Source organism: Anopheles gambiae, chromosome 3 (genome assembly GCF_943734735.2).
Source record: "Anopheles gambiae chromosome 3, idAnoGambNW_F1_1, whole genome shotgun sequence".
Lineage (NCBI taxonomy): Eukaryota > Metazoa > Arthropoda > Insecta > Diptera > Culicidae > Anopheles > Anopheles gambiae.
In genome coordinates, this window is record NC_064602.1 from 2,587,539 (window position 1) to 2,602,170 (window position 14,632).

The 14,632-nt window shown below is 55.5% G+C and overlaps 1 protein-coding gene across 2 annotated transcripts in view; it reads right to left on the reverse strand.

Moving 5' to 3' along the window:
* Positions 1-15: 15 nt before the first annotated feature.
* Positions 16-14,632, reverse strand: part of LOC1278050 (protein dachsous) — a 94,998-nt gene continuing 80,381 nt past the window's right edge. For both annotated transcript variants that reach the window (XM_061658277.1, XM_061658278.1), the window contains exons 4-13: positions 10,504-10,684; positions 9,884-10,372; positions 9,186-9,796; positions 8,640-9,105; positions 8,074-8,576; positions 6,508-8,008; positions 6,057-6,429; positions 4,845-5,983; positions 4,448-4,753; positions 16-4,361 (exon numbers count right to left, since the gene is read on the reverse strand). In XM_061658277.1, the coding sequence (XP_061514261.1) occupies positions 1,291-4,361; positions 4,448-4,753; positions 4,845-5,983; positions 6,057-6,429; positions 6,508-8,008; positions 8,074-8,576; positions 8,640-9,105; positions 9,186-9,796; positions 9,884-10,372; positions 10,504-10,684 (8,640 nt within the window). In that variant the 3' untranslated portion in view covers positions 16-1,290. The remainder of the gene's footprint in view (positions 4,362-4,447; positions 4,754-4,844; positions 5,984-6,056; positions 6,430-6,507; positions 8,009-8,073; positions 8,577-8,639; positions 9,106-9,185; positions 9,797-9,883; positions 10,373-10,503; positions 10,685-14,632) is intronic.

Genomic DNA, 14,632 nt, shown 5'->3' on the forward strand with positions numbered 1-14,632 from the left:
AAGAACACGTTGGGCTTATTTTTTCGTATAAAACATATCTTTATTTCACCTAAAATACACCTACCGGACAAATACTCGCATTATAAACATCTTCGCCTCTATTACATACATACACACACACATCCTCCCTTACGTTCCCTTCGTTCCATTCTCTAACATATGGCAGTTGCGCAGTTGCTTGTTTGTGGCCTTGTGTGGGGGGCGGGGGGATGGTTTATTAAAAGGGGACGTTTTTTGTTAAAAATGCTATCGCGCTGATTTCATAAAAACATATTCAAAAAAAAAAAAAAAACAATCGCATGCCCGCTTAGTTCGCATTGTTGCTTCTTCTTCTGCTGAGTAAAATTTGGTGTCCTTAAACGTTATACACATTAGGTAGTCGCGGTTATGTTATTGTTCCTGTACACACACAAAAACGAACCACACTGTTCATGGTTGGCAGTTAGGTTTTTTTTTAATGGAAACGCGCCTCGAACCCCGAGACACCGTTTGGTTAAATGCAAACTGTACTGTACACATACATAAACACATTAGGGCTTCCTTTGCTGGATGTTTGCTAATGCTAATGCCGCACACGCGCGCGCACTAAAACCCCCTTTGCTAGCCTTTTTACTAGTTCGCTTTTTAAAAATAATTAAAAATTGCCAATTACTTAAAACGGGTTACAGCCCTAAAGCTTGCAGTCTTGTGTGATTTCGCGAGAGTCGAGAGTGACTACTCCACTCTCCACGAATTCGAGATGTAAACCTATGTAATAATGTTTTCCCCTCTTTTCTGTCTCGGCCGGTTCTGTCTTACTCGCTCGACACACATTTACAATCGGGCAAACAAACGGAGTTGCGTTGCCGAGTTTTACTTTCACTGAGAGTATTTACAGTACTGTTGTATGTAAGCCGTACCTATCTACCTACCTACCTACCTACCAACTACACCTGTACAGTACGCCTAGCGATTGTAGCGGTGTGATTCAATTCACACACACACGGAGAGAGGGGAAGATGGACGGATGGACATCGCTGCCAGACTTACTACACACAGACACGCGCTCTTATCTACTATTTACAGTCGCGGATAGTCACATCTTGGAAGGAGGAGAAGGAGGAGGAGGGGATCTTGTGCTGGAAGAATCGCACCGGATTTGGATCGAAATAATAATTTTACTACAGCAATGGAGCTCTCGAACGCCGAATCGCTGCTCGCTCGATATGTACACGACCTTTGTTTTTTGGGACAATACCTTACACCTACACAGCCATGCGAAGTGGGACGGAGGGGGACTAACCCTCCCTCTCAGTACGGTTTCCGCTGACCGGCCGGACCCCGTTGCTGGGGCGGACGGGGCAGCGAAACCATATGGTGGGAGGTGGGCATTCCCGTCGACACGACGTGCGGCGAGATGGAGGGTGATCGTGTCGCCAGCGGCGACAGCGAAGGGGAGAAGCTCGGCGACATGGCTGACGAGGTGCTGAAGCCGGCGGCCGAATCGTGACTAATGGGCGACCGGGGCAGCAAGTACTGGTTGGGGGCGCCCCCATGATGGCTGCCCGGGTTGTTGCGCCCGGCAAAGACGGGCACGTTGATCGAGCGGGGCGCCACGTTCGTCAGCAGGGGCGGCGGCAGCGTCTTCACCGTGTGGTGAAGCGAGTTTTTGCTCTTCGCACTCGACGCCCCACTGTTGCCGCTCTGCACCGACAGCGTGTCGTCCTTGAGACGCGCAATTTCCGAAAACACGTGCGCTAGCGGCTGGTACTGGGGGCCCCAGTCGAGCAGGTAGTCCCAGTTGTAGCTGCCGGTCAACTCCTCCTCGCTGTGCACGATTGAGCTGAGCGAACCGTTCATCGAGATGCCCTGCTGGTTGCCAACGACGGGCACGTCGCCGTACCCGCCCATCATCACGTGGTCGACGGTGGCGCCGATGCTGCCCGCGTTCGTGACCGTCTCGTCGACGCTGCTCGCCCGGTCGCTGTTGTTGGTGACGTCGTTCAGCTTGGCGTAGATCAGGTTGGTCAGGTCCGATTCCCGATGGTGCTCGTCGTCGTGGAACATGTGCAGCGTGTCGATCGGCAGCGTGTGCAGCATCGCGTCCTTCGAGCTGCCCAGCCCCATGCTTTCCGAGCAGCGGCGCGACGAGTTGGACGCGTTGCCCGTCGTGCCGTTGTCGACGATGCCGAGCCGCGCCAGGTACTCCTGCGTGTTCTGCACCGACACGTCCGACAGGCGCCCGTCGAGCTGCAGGCCGTCGCGCTGCAGCGGTCCACCCTCGTTGATCATGCGGATCTCCTCGTCCTCGCCATCGTCCTCGGCCGAACCGCGCCCACTCGAGCCGGACTGCTCCGAGCCGGACAGCTCCGAGGTGGTGGCGGCGCCCGAGTTGGAGCTCGCCCCGTACGGCGGGATCTCGTCGTACTTGGGCGGTGCGAACTGGCCCGCTCCCGTCGCTCCGCTGGACGACCCGCGGATCGGGATCGTATCGAAGGCGCTCGGGTCGACGTAGTTGTTCGAGTGTCCAACCGACTCCGAACTTAGCCCCGTCTTGTTCACGTGCTTCTGCTGCCGGTTGCGCATGTGCAGGAAGAGAAACACGGACGCTACGCCGACGATGATCAGCAGCAGCGAGATCACTAGCCCGACGGCCCAGTTGGCGAATCCACCACCGGCCGACACGGACTGCGAGTTTTCATAGCCTCCACTTCCTCCGCTGCCACTGCCCAGCTCGTTACCCTTCAGATGTGCCAACGCGTCGATCGCGATCTCGACCACGGTCATGTTTGTGAGCGAACCCTGTCGACCGGACCCGGCCGTCACCACCAGGCTAATGTCACGCCCAGCCTCCAGCATGGATGCCACGTTATCGAGCCGCTTCTTGATCAGAATGGCCCCCGTCGTACGATTCATCTTAAAGTATGGATGCTGTGTCGTGAGCTGGTACACAATGCGTCCGTCCGGTCCACGATCCCGATCCGTTGCCGTAACATGCCCAACCACGTACCCCACCGGCAGCTGACCGGATTCAGGCGTCTTGATGACGAACCGGTACGTACGCTCCGTAAACTGTGGACTAAACTCGTCCCGGCTTTCAATTACGATCTTCACTCGCACGGTTTTCGACTTGCCGCCCGTATCGGTCGCACGCAGTGCAAAGGCGTACCGGTTTTTCTCCTCGTAGTCGAACACGGCGTTCGAGTTGACGACTCCACTCGTGGGGTCCACCTTGAACAGCTTCCAGCTGTCATCCAGCCCGGAATAGGCGCCCGAGAGCACGCTGTCGATCGTGTAGTTCACGGTACCGAACGGTCCCCGGTCCATATCGGTCGCCCGGGCCGTGAAGATGCTGATGCCGATGGGTTCGTTCTCGCCCACGAACTCCAGATACTCGGGCACCGGGAACTGTGGCTCGTTGTCGTTCTCATCGGACAGTGCGATCGTGAACGGGTGTACCGAGCAGCGCGGGACCGAGTGGCTATCGCACGCACGCACCACCAGACTGTACTGCGTCTGGCCGTGATCGTAATCCAGGTACTTGTTGGTGTACAGCAGCCCCGACACCAGGTCGATCGAAAACATGCCACTGTCGTTGCCGGATATGATCTGGTAGATCACCTCCGAGCTGGGCGAACCGGACAGATCGGCATCGAGGGCGGACAGCTTCGCGATGGAGTGCTTGATTGGTGCCAGCTCCCCGATCGTCGCCTCGTAGCTGCCCGGCTGGAACTCGGGCGCATTGTCGTTTGCGTCCTCCACCGTCACGATAACGCGGATGATCGTGCTGAGGCTCGCGTCGGGCCGGCTGATGTGCCTCGTGCCCGGTTCAACCGTCACCAGCTTCAGCTCGTAGTAGTCCACACGCTCGCGGTCTAGCCGATCCACCAGCACGATCGCTCCCTCGGGATACGTCACATCGAACACCGAGCCCTCGTTACCGTCGATTATTTCGAACGCTATCGCCGACTCTGCACCGGACTGCTGCTGAAGGATCGACTTCGGGATCAGGTTGACGACCGTTGTGCCGGGCAGCGCTTCCTCGTTCATCGACACGCGGTACTGGCTCTGGATGTACTGGGGGTTGGCCTTGCCCTTTGATTTCATCTCCAACCGTACGGTGGTGGTCGAGGATAGCGCTGGCTGACCCGAGTCAGTCGCTCGTACGGTAAGATACAGTGTGCCACCAGCGCCACTCGTCGACAGCTGGCTAACGTTGGCAAACAGTTGGCCCGTGGACTCGTCGATGGTGAAGCCGCTGGCCATCACCATACCCTTCGGTGGAACGATCGAGTAGCGCACGATAGCGTTCGGTTCGCTGTCCGCGTCAGTTGCATTGACCGAGAGGATCATCACGTTTGTGTTGCTACCGTCAGTCGAATCTGTGGTGGAACGGAAGTGGGAAAGACATTAGCATTTCTGGCTAGTTTCAACCAGTCAGCAGGCTTGCAAGAAGTCGCATACATACCGGACAGCATGGCGTGGTAGGTGATTTGCTGGAACACGGGGGCATTGTCGTTCACGTCCACCACACGCACCGTGAGCGTCGTGCGAGCGACATGTGCCGAGTCGGAGGCCAGCAATCGCAGCAGAAACTCGTGCCGATCCTCGTAGTCGAGGGGACGAATCAGTATGATCTTCCCACTGTACCGATCGATGGAGAAGTAGCTGGTCGCGTCGTCATCGCTCAGCTCGGCGAAGCTGTACGTCAGCGGCGGATTGGTATCCACATCGTTGGCCGTGATGGTGGTGAGCACGGTGCCGACGCTGGTCGCTATAAATAAAACAGACAGGCCGCGTCGTTTAATTCCGGCACTTATGGGGAAAAAAGGCCGCTGCCCGAGCAGCGTGCACCATCCACTTACCTTCGCTAACACTGATGACGGTGTTCGGTGGAAAGGTCGGCTGATTGTCGTTGACATCGACCACGTTCACGTTGATGGTGGCGGTTCCCGTCATCTGCGGCACGCCTTCATCGGTGGCAATCACCTTCAGCTTGTACTTGTCGCGGATCTCCCGGTCGAGCACGATGTTCGTCTTGACGATGCCGCTAAATGCCGGCTCAATGATGAACGCGTTGTCATGGTTGCCGTCGACGATGTGGTACAGGATGCGTGCGTTCGCTCCCTGATCCGAATCGAACGCGCCGACCTTGATCACGAACGTGCCCTTGCTGTTGCCCTCCCAGACGGAGGCCGCGTACTGCTGCTGCGTGAAGCGCGGCGCATTGTCGTTCTCGTCCCGCAGCTCCACCGTGATGGAGGTGTAGCCGTACAGCAGGGGAGTGCCGTCGGTGCGGGCCACGGCCACCAGCTCGATGCCTTCGCTCTTCAGCCGGCTGAAGCGCTCGTAGTCCAGATTGTGCGAGTTGCGGATCCGGACGTCACCCGTGACGGCATCGATCGAGAACGTCCCATCCTCGTTGCCCGAGCCGAAGCTGTAGATGATCTTCTGCCGACGGCCGTCACTGCGCACAGCGCTCAGCTGCAGCACCGGCTGTCCGACCGGCGTGTTCTCGGACAGCGTTACGCGGTAGGAGCTGTTCTGGAATCGCAGCACGGGCAGCTCCTGCTGCACTTCTCCAACGCGCAGCTCGATCAACCCGGTCGCAATCTGGGGCGGATTGCCCTTGTCGCGCGCCGTCACCTCGATGTGCAGCAGCCGGCCGTTCTCGCTCGCCAGGCTTTGCGTCGCGCTGAGTGCGCCGGTCGTCGGGTTGATCCGGAACTTGCCATTGCTGGCGTTTTCGTTCAAGCTGTACACGATCTCCCCGTTGCTGCCCTGGTCGCTATCGGTAGCCGAGATGTGGAGCAGTGTTTGGCCCGGTTGCACCAGCGCACCGATTTGCTCCCGGAACGGGTACTTGTCAAACACGGGTTTGTTGTCGTTCACGTCCGCTATGATCACCTGCACGGGCACGTTTTGCGAGCGCGCATTGTACCGGCCGCCATCCATCGCCACCACCATGAAGTTGTACACGTTTTGCCGCTCGCGATCGAAAAGCCTATGGTGTGAAAACGTTTGGGATTAATTTGTGGACCTTTTTTTTTGGCAAACAACGGACCGCAGACACTTACCCAGCCGTAGTGATGACGCCCGTTTTGCTGTCGATGTCGAACAACCACTCGGTTACGTTGGCCAGCGAGTAGACGATGCGAGCGTTGATGCCCACGTCCGCATCGATGGCCTTCACCGTGAGCACCGTCGTACCGATCTGCGCATCCTCGTCGATCGTCGCGATGTACTTCTGCAGCTCGAACTTGGGATCGTTGTCGTTTTCATCCTCCACGCGGATGGTGATGTTGCAGTGCCCCTGGTGGGATACGGGCGAGCCACGATCTTGTGCGGTGATTTGCAGCACGTACCTCGCGTGCACTTCCCGATCGAGTGGCCGAGCCGTCAACGCACCGGTGTGTAGATCGATGCTGAACTTGTTGCCCATGTTTCCACCTGTGAGAAATGCGAAAAAAACAACAAGAAAACATGTCATATTGCACACAAGATGGAAGGTGAAGCTGCCCCACTTACCCGAAATACTGTATGTTATTTCACCGTTCAGCCCGTCGTCCGCATCGGTCGCAACGACAGTGTGAATTATCGAGAGCTCGCTGTTCTCGGGCACCGCTAGAGGATAGCAAGAGCCCTGCACAAACTCGGGCGCATGGTCATTGACGTCGGTGACGCGTACAACGAGCGTGGCTACATCGAACTGGGCCATATCCTGGCTGGACGCTGCGGAGGATGACGGTTTCTTGAACCGTCCGCCTTCCGTCACGTAGATCGGAATCGTGTACAGGTCCTTGGATTCCCGATCGAAGGTCCCCCGCGTCGTGACGATGCCCCGTACCGAATCCACCGCAAAGTGGTCCTCACCGACACCCTTCGGTATTTCGTACGTAAGATTGAGCCCAGCCCCGGAGCCACCGTCCGAGTGGGATCTGGCCGACACGCGCACCACAAAGCTGCCGCTCGGCACGTTTTCCGTAATGTTCACGTGATACACCGGTTCGACGAAGCGGGGCGGATTGTTGGTCATATTCTGGATGACCACCTGCAGCGTCATCTTGGCTTCGCGCGGTCGGGGCGACCCGTGATCGCTGGCCGATATCACTAGCTGGTACTTCCCGCTGACGGAGTTACGCTTACCGCTGTCCATGATGAAGTTGCTGCTGAACGGTTTGGCCAACCGAATCACACCGGTGCTGGAGTCGATCGTGAACCGCTCGTCTTCGTTGCCCCCGACGAAGGTGTACGCGATGTGCCCATTCTCCCCACTGTCCGGATCGATGGCCACCACGTGCGACACGACCTGGTCGATTTCCAGCGAGTCGCTAATGTACACCACACCGTCGGCTGCCTGCGGGATCACAAACTTGGGCGAGTTGTCGTTCACGTCCGTCACTATGATGCGTGCCGTGGCGGAAGTCGTTAACCGCTCGGTAACGTTCGACGATTGGTCGGTGGCCTGCACGATCAGCAGGAACTCTTGCGTGTCTTCGTGGTCGAGCGGGGCGAGCAGCGTCAGCGATCCGGTCAGCGAATCGATCGCGAAATATTCCTTCTGCGCGAGATGGGCCGGCTTCGAGAGGTTGTACTTAATTTCCGCATTCGTGCCGGTGTCGTTGTCCTGCACGGTAAAGTTGTACACGATCGCACCGACCGGTGTGTCCTCCGAGACGTACACGTTGATCGGATCGCTGGGCCATTTCGGTGGGTTGTCGTTCACGTCCGCTATCTCGATCTTCACCGTGACGGCGGAACTCTGCGGATTGTTGCTGGCGCTCGTGTCCAGCGCGCGAATCTCCATGCGATATTCGCTCTGCTGTTCACGGTCCAGCTGTCTAGCGACTACCAGCTTGCCCGAGTTGCGATCGATATCAAACGCACCCTCGGTGATATCGTTTGTCAGTGGGGTGAGGGTGTAGGTAATGTGCAGATCGCTACTGCTCGAGATGAAGTTTTCCGCATCCGATTGCTCATTGCCACTGATTGACCCGATGATATGTCCAACGCCGACATCTTCTCGTAGCTGTAGCAGATAGGGAAATGAAAGGTTAGCAACACTTCAACCGCAGCAAATCAATCCCAACTTACCCTAAACACTAGACTGGAACTGGTAAACGTGGGCCGGTTATCGTTCAGATCCAGCACCTCTATCCTCAGCAAACGGACGGTCTGCTTCGGAGGTTTTCCATTGTCAGTGGCGGCCACTGCCAACCGATAGATTGTCTTCTCCTCGTGGTCCAGCGATGTTTTGGTGCGAATTACTCCACTCATCGGATCGATCGAGAACATACCGTACCCGTCGGAATCACGACCCTTGAGGATGGAGTAGCTGATGGAAGCGTTCTGCCCGTGGTCTCGATCGATCGCTCGCACCTTTACCACCTCCGTCCCGATCGGTTGTTCCTCGCGCACACTCACAACATCCTCTTGCGGGTCGACGATATCCGGCGCATTATCATTGACGTCCAGAATCTGTACCTTGACCGATACTCGCGAGCTCCTGTAAGGCGTGCCTTGATCGCGTGCTTCAACCACCAGATCGTAGGAAGCTTTCGTTTCGCGGTCCAGCGAATCTCGGGTAGTTATCTCACCTAGAATGCAATACACAGCCAGTTAGAGGTATGTAAGAGATCATCACCTATCCAAGGGCTTACCTGAGACAGGGTTAATCTGGAAGCTCGTATTACTCGGTATGAGACTGTACCGCACGACCGCATTGATGCCCGCATCGGAGTCCGAAGCCGACACGGTACCAATCATGGCACCGCGGCGCATGTTTTCCTCGATTTCGAACTCGTACAGACTCTTCGCAAAGATGGGACTGTTGTCGTTGGCGTCCAGTATCGTGACGATCACGTGTGCCGTCGCCGTCAGTGTCGGCACACCGTTATCGCTCACTATCACAGTGATGTTGTAGCGCTCCTTCACCTCCCGGTCGAGCTTGGTGCGCAGATAGATCCAGCCGCTGTTGGGAAAGATGCCGAATATCTCCGCCACCGGCTCGTCGGGCGACGCCGGTTGCGTTGACTTCCCGGTACGCTGATGATCTTCGCCGAGGATTTTGTACGTCAGTCGGGCATTGTTGCCTGTGTCAGCGTCTGTCGCACTGACTTGTAGGATCTGTAACATGGGAAAGGAAGCAGCGGTAATGTAAGTCATCGTAAGTCATCCGTCAGAACACCCAGACTGTTCGCACTCACCTGTGAATTGCTCGGAGTTGACTCAATGACCGAGATGGCGTACTCGTTCTTCTCGAAAATCGGAGCATTATCGTTCACATCCTGCACCTCCACCAGAATGGTCAGATTGGTGGACAGCGACGGCGTACCGGAGTCGGATGCCGTGACAACCAGTGTGTGGCGCTGCATCGACTCGTAGTCTAGCGGTCGCGCCAAGGTCAAATGTCCGCTGCGGCTGTCCATGCTGAACAGGCTGGACCGGGCACCGCTCAGCGTATTGCCCTGGCCCGCTAGCATGTACGTTATGACACCGCTCATGCCCGAGTCTTTGTCCTGCGCGTTAGCCTCGTACAGCGGCGAGCCGATCTCCACATTTTCCGGCACGGAAATGCGCACCGTGTTCGACTCAAACTCGGGCGGATTGTCGTTCACGTCCTCGATGTCGATGTTGACCTGGGTGTGACCGTAGGCCGGTGGGTCACCACTCGTCGCTTGAATGTTGAGCAGCACCTGTGGCTTTGTTTCGTGATCCAGCGCATTGGCAACGCGAATGTTTCCCGACACCGGATCGATCGCGAAGAACCCATCCGGATCGCCGGAATAGATGAAGTATCGTAACGATCCACGGTTACCTACAGACATTGTAATGGGTAACACCACATGTTCTTCTATTAATGATCTGACTTTCAAACAACAAACAACACGTCCCGCTCACTTACCTGAGTTGCTGCTCGTTGCCGATACCGTTCCGACGACCGTGTTTCGCTTCACATCCTCCTTCACGTAGTACGTATAGCGAGGCTTGTCAAAGATTGGCGGCCGCTGCGTGGCATCGATCACGCTAATGAACACCTCCGCGTCATGCGTCGACCGAAGACCACCGCCGTCGCTGGCGGAGATGTTCAGCCGGTGGTAGGGCTGCGTCCGGCTGGACAGCATGTTCGGGCGCGTCACAAAGATTTCACCCGTCAGTCGGTCCATGCGGAAGATGCCGGCCTCGTTGCCGGCCACAATGCGGTAGCTGATCGTGCCGAAGCTGCCCGAGTCGGAATCGGTCGCCACGACCACCACGACCGGCGTGGAGAGCAGCGAGTTGGTCGGCATCGACTCGCGCAGTGACACGTTGTACTCGCGCGGGTAAAAAGTTGGCCGATTGTCGTTCACATCCGTCAGCTGGATCTTCACCATGGCGGTCGTACTGAGGCCTCCTGTGGCGAGAGAGTGAGGAAGCGAAAAAAAGAGGAAAATGACGATGTTAGTACAGGCCATGCAGGAAAGCCCAGCAGCAGGTTGTCCTGCTGAACTGGGGCGAAACGGTCCCAACCGAGCTGTCACATACCTCGGTCGGTCGCAATGATGGGAAACTCGTAGGAATTGCGCGTCTCGTAGTCCAGCTCGCTGGCGATGCACACCTCGCCCGTGCTCGGGCGGATCTCGAACTCCGCGTTCTTCTTGTAGCCCTCGCCGAGGGTGTAGTTCACCATTGCGTTAACGCCGCAGTCCGGATCGGTAGCCGATACCTGTAATTACCAAAACGCGGCATCGCAGACGGTCGAAGTGCGTCCGAAAGGAAGAGAAAAGCGCGAAGAACGAAACGATAGGTTAGAATGCCGACTGTTGAAACAAACCCAAATCCCAATGCCCATTGCCCTTCTACCATGCCCTCGGTAATGGACCGAATGTGTGTGTGTGTGTGTGTGTGTGTGTGGGTTCAAGCATCATTAATTCTAAGCGCGGGGCCAGTGTACACGTGTTTCCATTGATTATCGCAAACGTGGCGCAATTGGCGCAACCGACGTCCATGCCTTTAGACGAAGGATCGATCATGCTTCCCGTACAACCCAGCTGCGGCATGTTGCCTTTGATCTTCGACCAGTTCCTCTTCGGCCATTACCGGCCCCGTACCATCGCCACCCCCTCGCACCCGGGAGGTTTCGGGAGCAGCCTAATGTGGAATTAAATTAATAATAATTATTCCATGGAACCGTCCGTGAAATCGGTCCCGCGTGCGTCCGATGTGCGCATCTAGTGCGCGCTAGATGGGCGCAAGTTGCAACTTTCCTGCCATGCCCTGCCTCCGACCCCTTGGGCGCCGCCGGGTGCGCAGCGTGAGCGCTGGTGGAACTGAAATGGATTTCACTTCACTCGATCGATCGATCGCCGATGCTCGATGGCCGGTCGGGTTTTGAAGTGATTTCGTTTTATTTCACCCACGATTCCACGACTCACTGCAGCCTTTAGCGGTGGCACAAAATCGAACCCACAAGCCAGCAGGGTCAGCAGGAGAGGAGGGCACATTAGCGAACGAAGCGAGGTAAATGGTAAATGAACAATTTTCGACTATTTATACGGTAATGAGTGGCTGATCTTTGAACTAATGGGAAACGTATCGTCTTCCTTGGGCAGAGTGCGTGGCCGGACCGCGGGCTGGGGTGCCTTGTTGTGACAGTGGTGGTGGTCCGTGTGCTGTGTGGCTCCCATTCACCGTGGCCGGTGGTTAAGATCTAACCGTTACGATTATGGTGGCGAATGTGGGTTTGAAACCGCCACAGTAGTCAATAAAATTAATCCTTCGCAAATGTCCTTAACGAGCCGTTTGGAGAAAGGCGAAAGTAAAAGCAGCGATGCAGGCTGAGCTCTTACAAAAGTTGCAAAAAAATTAAAAAAAAACCCACAACCCGATGAATAAATGTGGAACCATATTTTGCGATGAGAGCGAACACGACCACGAGGCACCACCGCTACGGGTGAAAAAGAGTAATGCCCAATTGGTGTTTCTGGGCAACCGGACCCCCTTCCCGTCTCTGTCTCAGCATGGAAATCGGGCACGGTTTGGGGAACTTTGTGTGTGAGAAACAGGGACCAGTGCCTGTTGCACCAGCGCACCGCGCAGAGATGAAGATGGAGAGTCACATAAAATACCCATATTCGTAATTCGTGTTTTCTTGTCTTATCCCCGGCTGTTATCTTTTATGACTGCGCTGCACTCCAAGTCCAAGCCCTGGGACGCTGGGATTTTCGTACGGGGCCAGCGCTTCAATCTTCAAACCAAGCGTTGATGTCCTTCCTGGCGTCTTGATTTAACGCGCTCCCGCGGTCGCGGCAAGGGACGCCATACGCGATGACGCGGCGGAAAGTAGCAGCAGCAGCCAATTTTAAGACGACTCTGTCTGCCTGTGACTCGCACTGCTGCTCACATATTTTCATTATTATCTCTAAAATATATTTTTTCCTCTTCGGCGCACGGCGTCCCAGTGGCCAGAGGAAGCGAATCGACTAACAACAACTGCCAAAAAAAAAAAAGAACGGCCAAAATACGAATGAGATGATGAAACGAGAAGAAAATCATCTTCTCCCACCCCAAAAAAAAAGATGCTTGCTAAAAGAAAAGGCACGGCCACGGGATGCAGAAGCAAATGCACACACAAAAAACACTCAACCACACACACACGTACACGCACGCACTCGCCGACTCACCCCAATATGGCTCAGCCGGCGGAGAAGAGAAATGAGCCTTCATCCTTTATTTTTAATGATTTTCTGAAAGATGCGTTCGGTGCGATGCGCGTCGCGCTACCGCGTATTATCCGATCCGGGCGATCGGGTTTTCTGGACCGGATAGTGATCGGACGCGCGGACGCGACAGTGAATCATATGTGGACGCGGGCAAAGGCATCCTTTCTCCCTCCTCACGCGGTTTGTGCGGTGCAGCAGAGCCATGTTTTGCTTTTGGACGTGTGATTTTTCTCGTGTGCGATCGCTCTCCAAAGCACAGCTAGCGCTGGCCAGCCGTGTGACAACGGCACTGTTTTTGGGGGTGCTGCCGCATTTTTCAACCCGAACGTGAACCGAGACACAGTGTGCGCCCCCGGAGCAATCCGGCATTGGGGTGTTTTGTGTATCGCGTTTCGCAGCGAACAAAACACTGCTATCGGATGGTTTTAATCAAATCAGGTGCATGGGTTTTATCATTTAAATTCGAAGTGAAGATTAATACGATGGGATCATAAATCAATTTGCGAGCAAAGTGGCGAGGATCGGACGTGGTTGGAGAGCCACTCCACGTACTGAGTTGAATTCAGTGTGTGTGTGCCGCTTCTGCTGGAGGGCTAACACGATCTTGTGCGATCTCGACACGTTATCTGCAGCGCGCGATCCTTTTCCTCGTGCTCGGGTGACGACACCGTAAAGGGGGGGAGCGGTGGACCCGCGCCCGGGTGACGAAACGACAAGACCTCGCAGCCACGTTTAGCAGGGTTGGCAAGCGATTCGAGTGTGATTGTGTGAAAGCAGTCCCGCAGCCCGGAGCGGCGGCGATGCGTTTTTGCATCCCCTGCTAACGATTTCGACGACGATCGGGGCTAGGTGTATTTCGCATCTTGTGACCTACGTTCGGGTGAGGACACGTTCAGCAAAAAGGGGAGCTTAGGGGAGGATTGGGTGGTTCATATTTCTCACTCTTTGTTCTCCGCGATGGCGGGCGCGAGGCACGACTTTTGCGCGTTAGCAGTTTGTCTCCGGCTCGGACCTCCGGGGAAGCTTCCGCGAAGGAGGGCCGCCCCACGGTTAGGGGCTTTAATTGAATTTTTATGTAGCAAACCGGCGAAAACTATGTAATCGATGCGCGCGAGCGCGTAAGTTGAATGTATTGCTCGTTCGAATTTGCACCGTGTCGAAGGGTGCACGGGCGGGACGGTATGCTGCTGTGGAATGCAAATAAGACGGCAGGATCAATGGCAGACTCCCCTTCCTTCGATGGGCGTTCCGCCGCGGAGCAGAGTTTGAGATGCAAATAGTTTATCAGTTATTTTTATTTTACAATTTTCTGTTTAATGATTCTTCAATTTACCAAAACCGGGGATTGGGATTGTTTCACTCGCACATACACACAGCGACCCAATTTCAAGCTGGGATGCGAACTATACCGTTTTATTTCCACCGGGTACCGTTCGGTACGATATATTTGTTTTCCTCCCACGCCCAGCTGCGTTAACTAGTGCTTTAATCCACCCACTGCGTGATCGGTTCTTCACCCTTTTCCAATAGCTTTAGATAAGTTCGCCTTCTCATCGGTCCCGCAGCATGAGCCCCACACACAGGCTAACATGTGTCGGTACTGTTACTGGCTGCTGCTGCTGCTGCTTCTGCTCCTTCTGGTGCTTCTGCACACTGATGACACTTTTGCGGTGTAACAATTTCATTCCCTTCAATGCTACACCCTCCGGAATTGCCAGTCGAGTGCTGGAGGGCAATTTTCCTGACGGTTTCCGTGGGCCCATTGCAGCCGCAGCTATTTAAATGGTTGTACAGCAGCAGCAGCAGCAGCAGCATGAATGAACAAAAAAACAAGAAGGTGGGCCCCGAGCAGTCGACCCGAGGCCTGCATCGAGTTAGGTCCCGGACGGGCGATCGAACCGACGACGCGCCGGTTTGTTATCATTCGACAATCTTTTTCAGTATTCATTTGC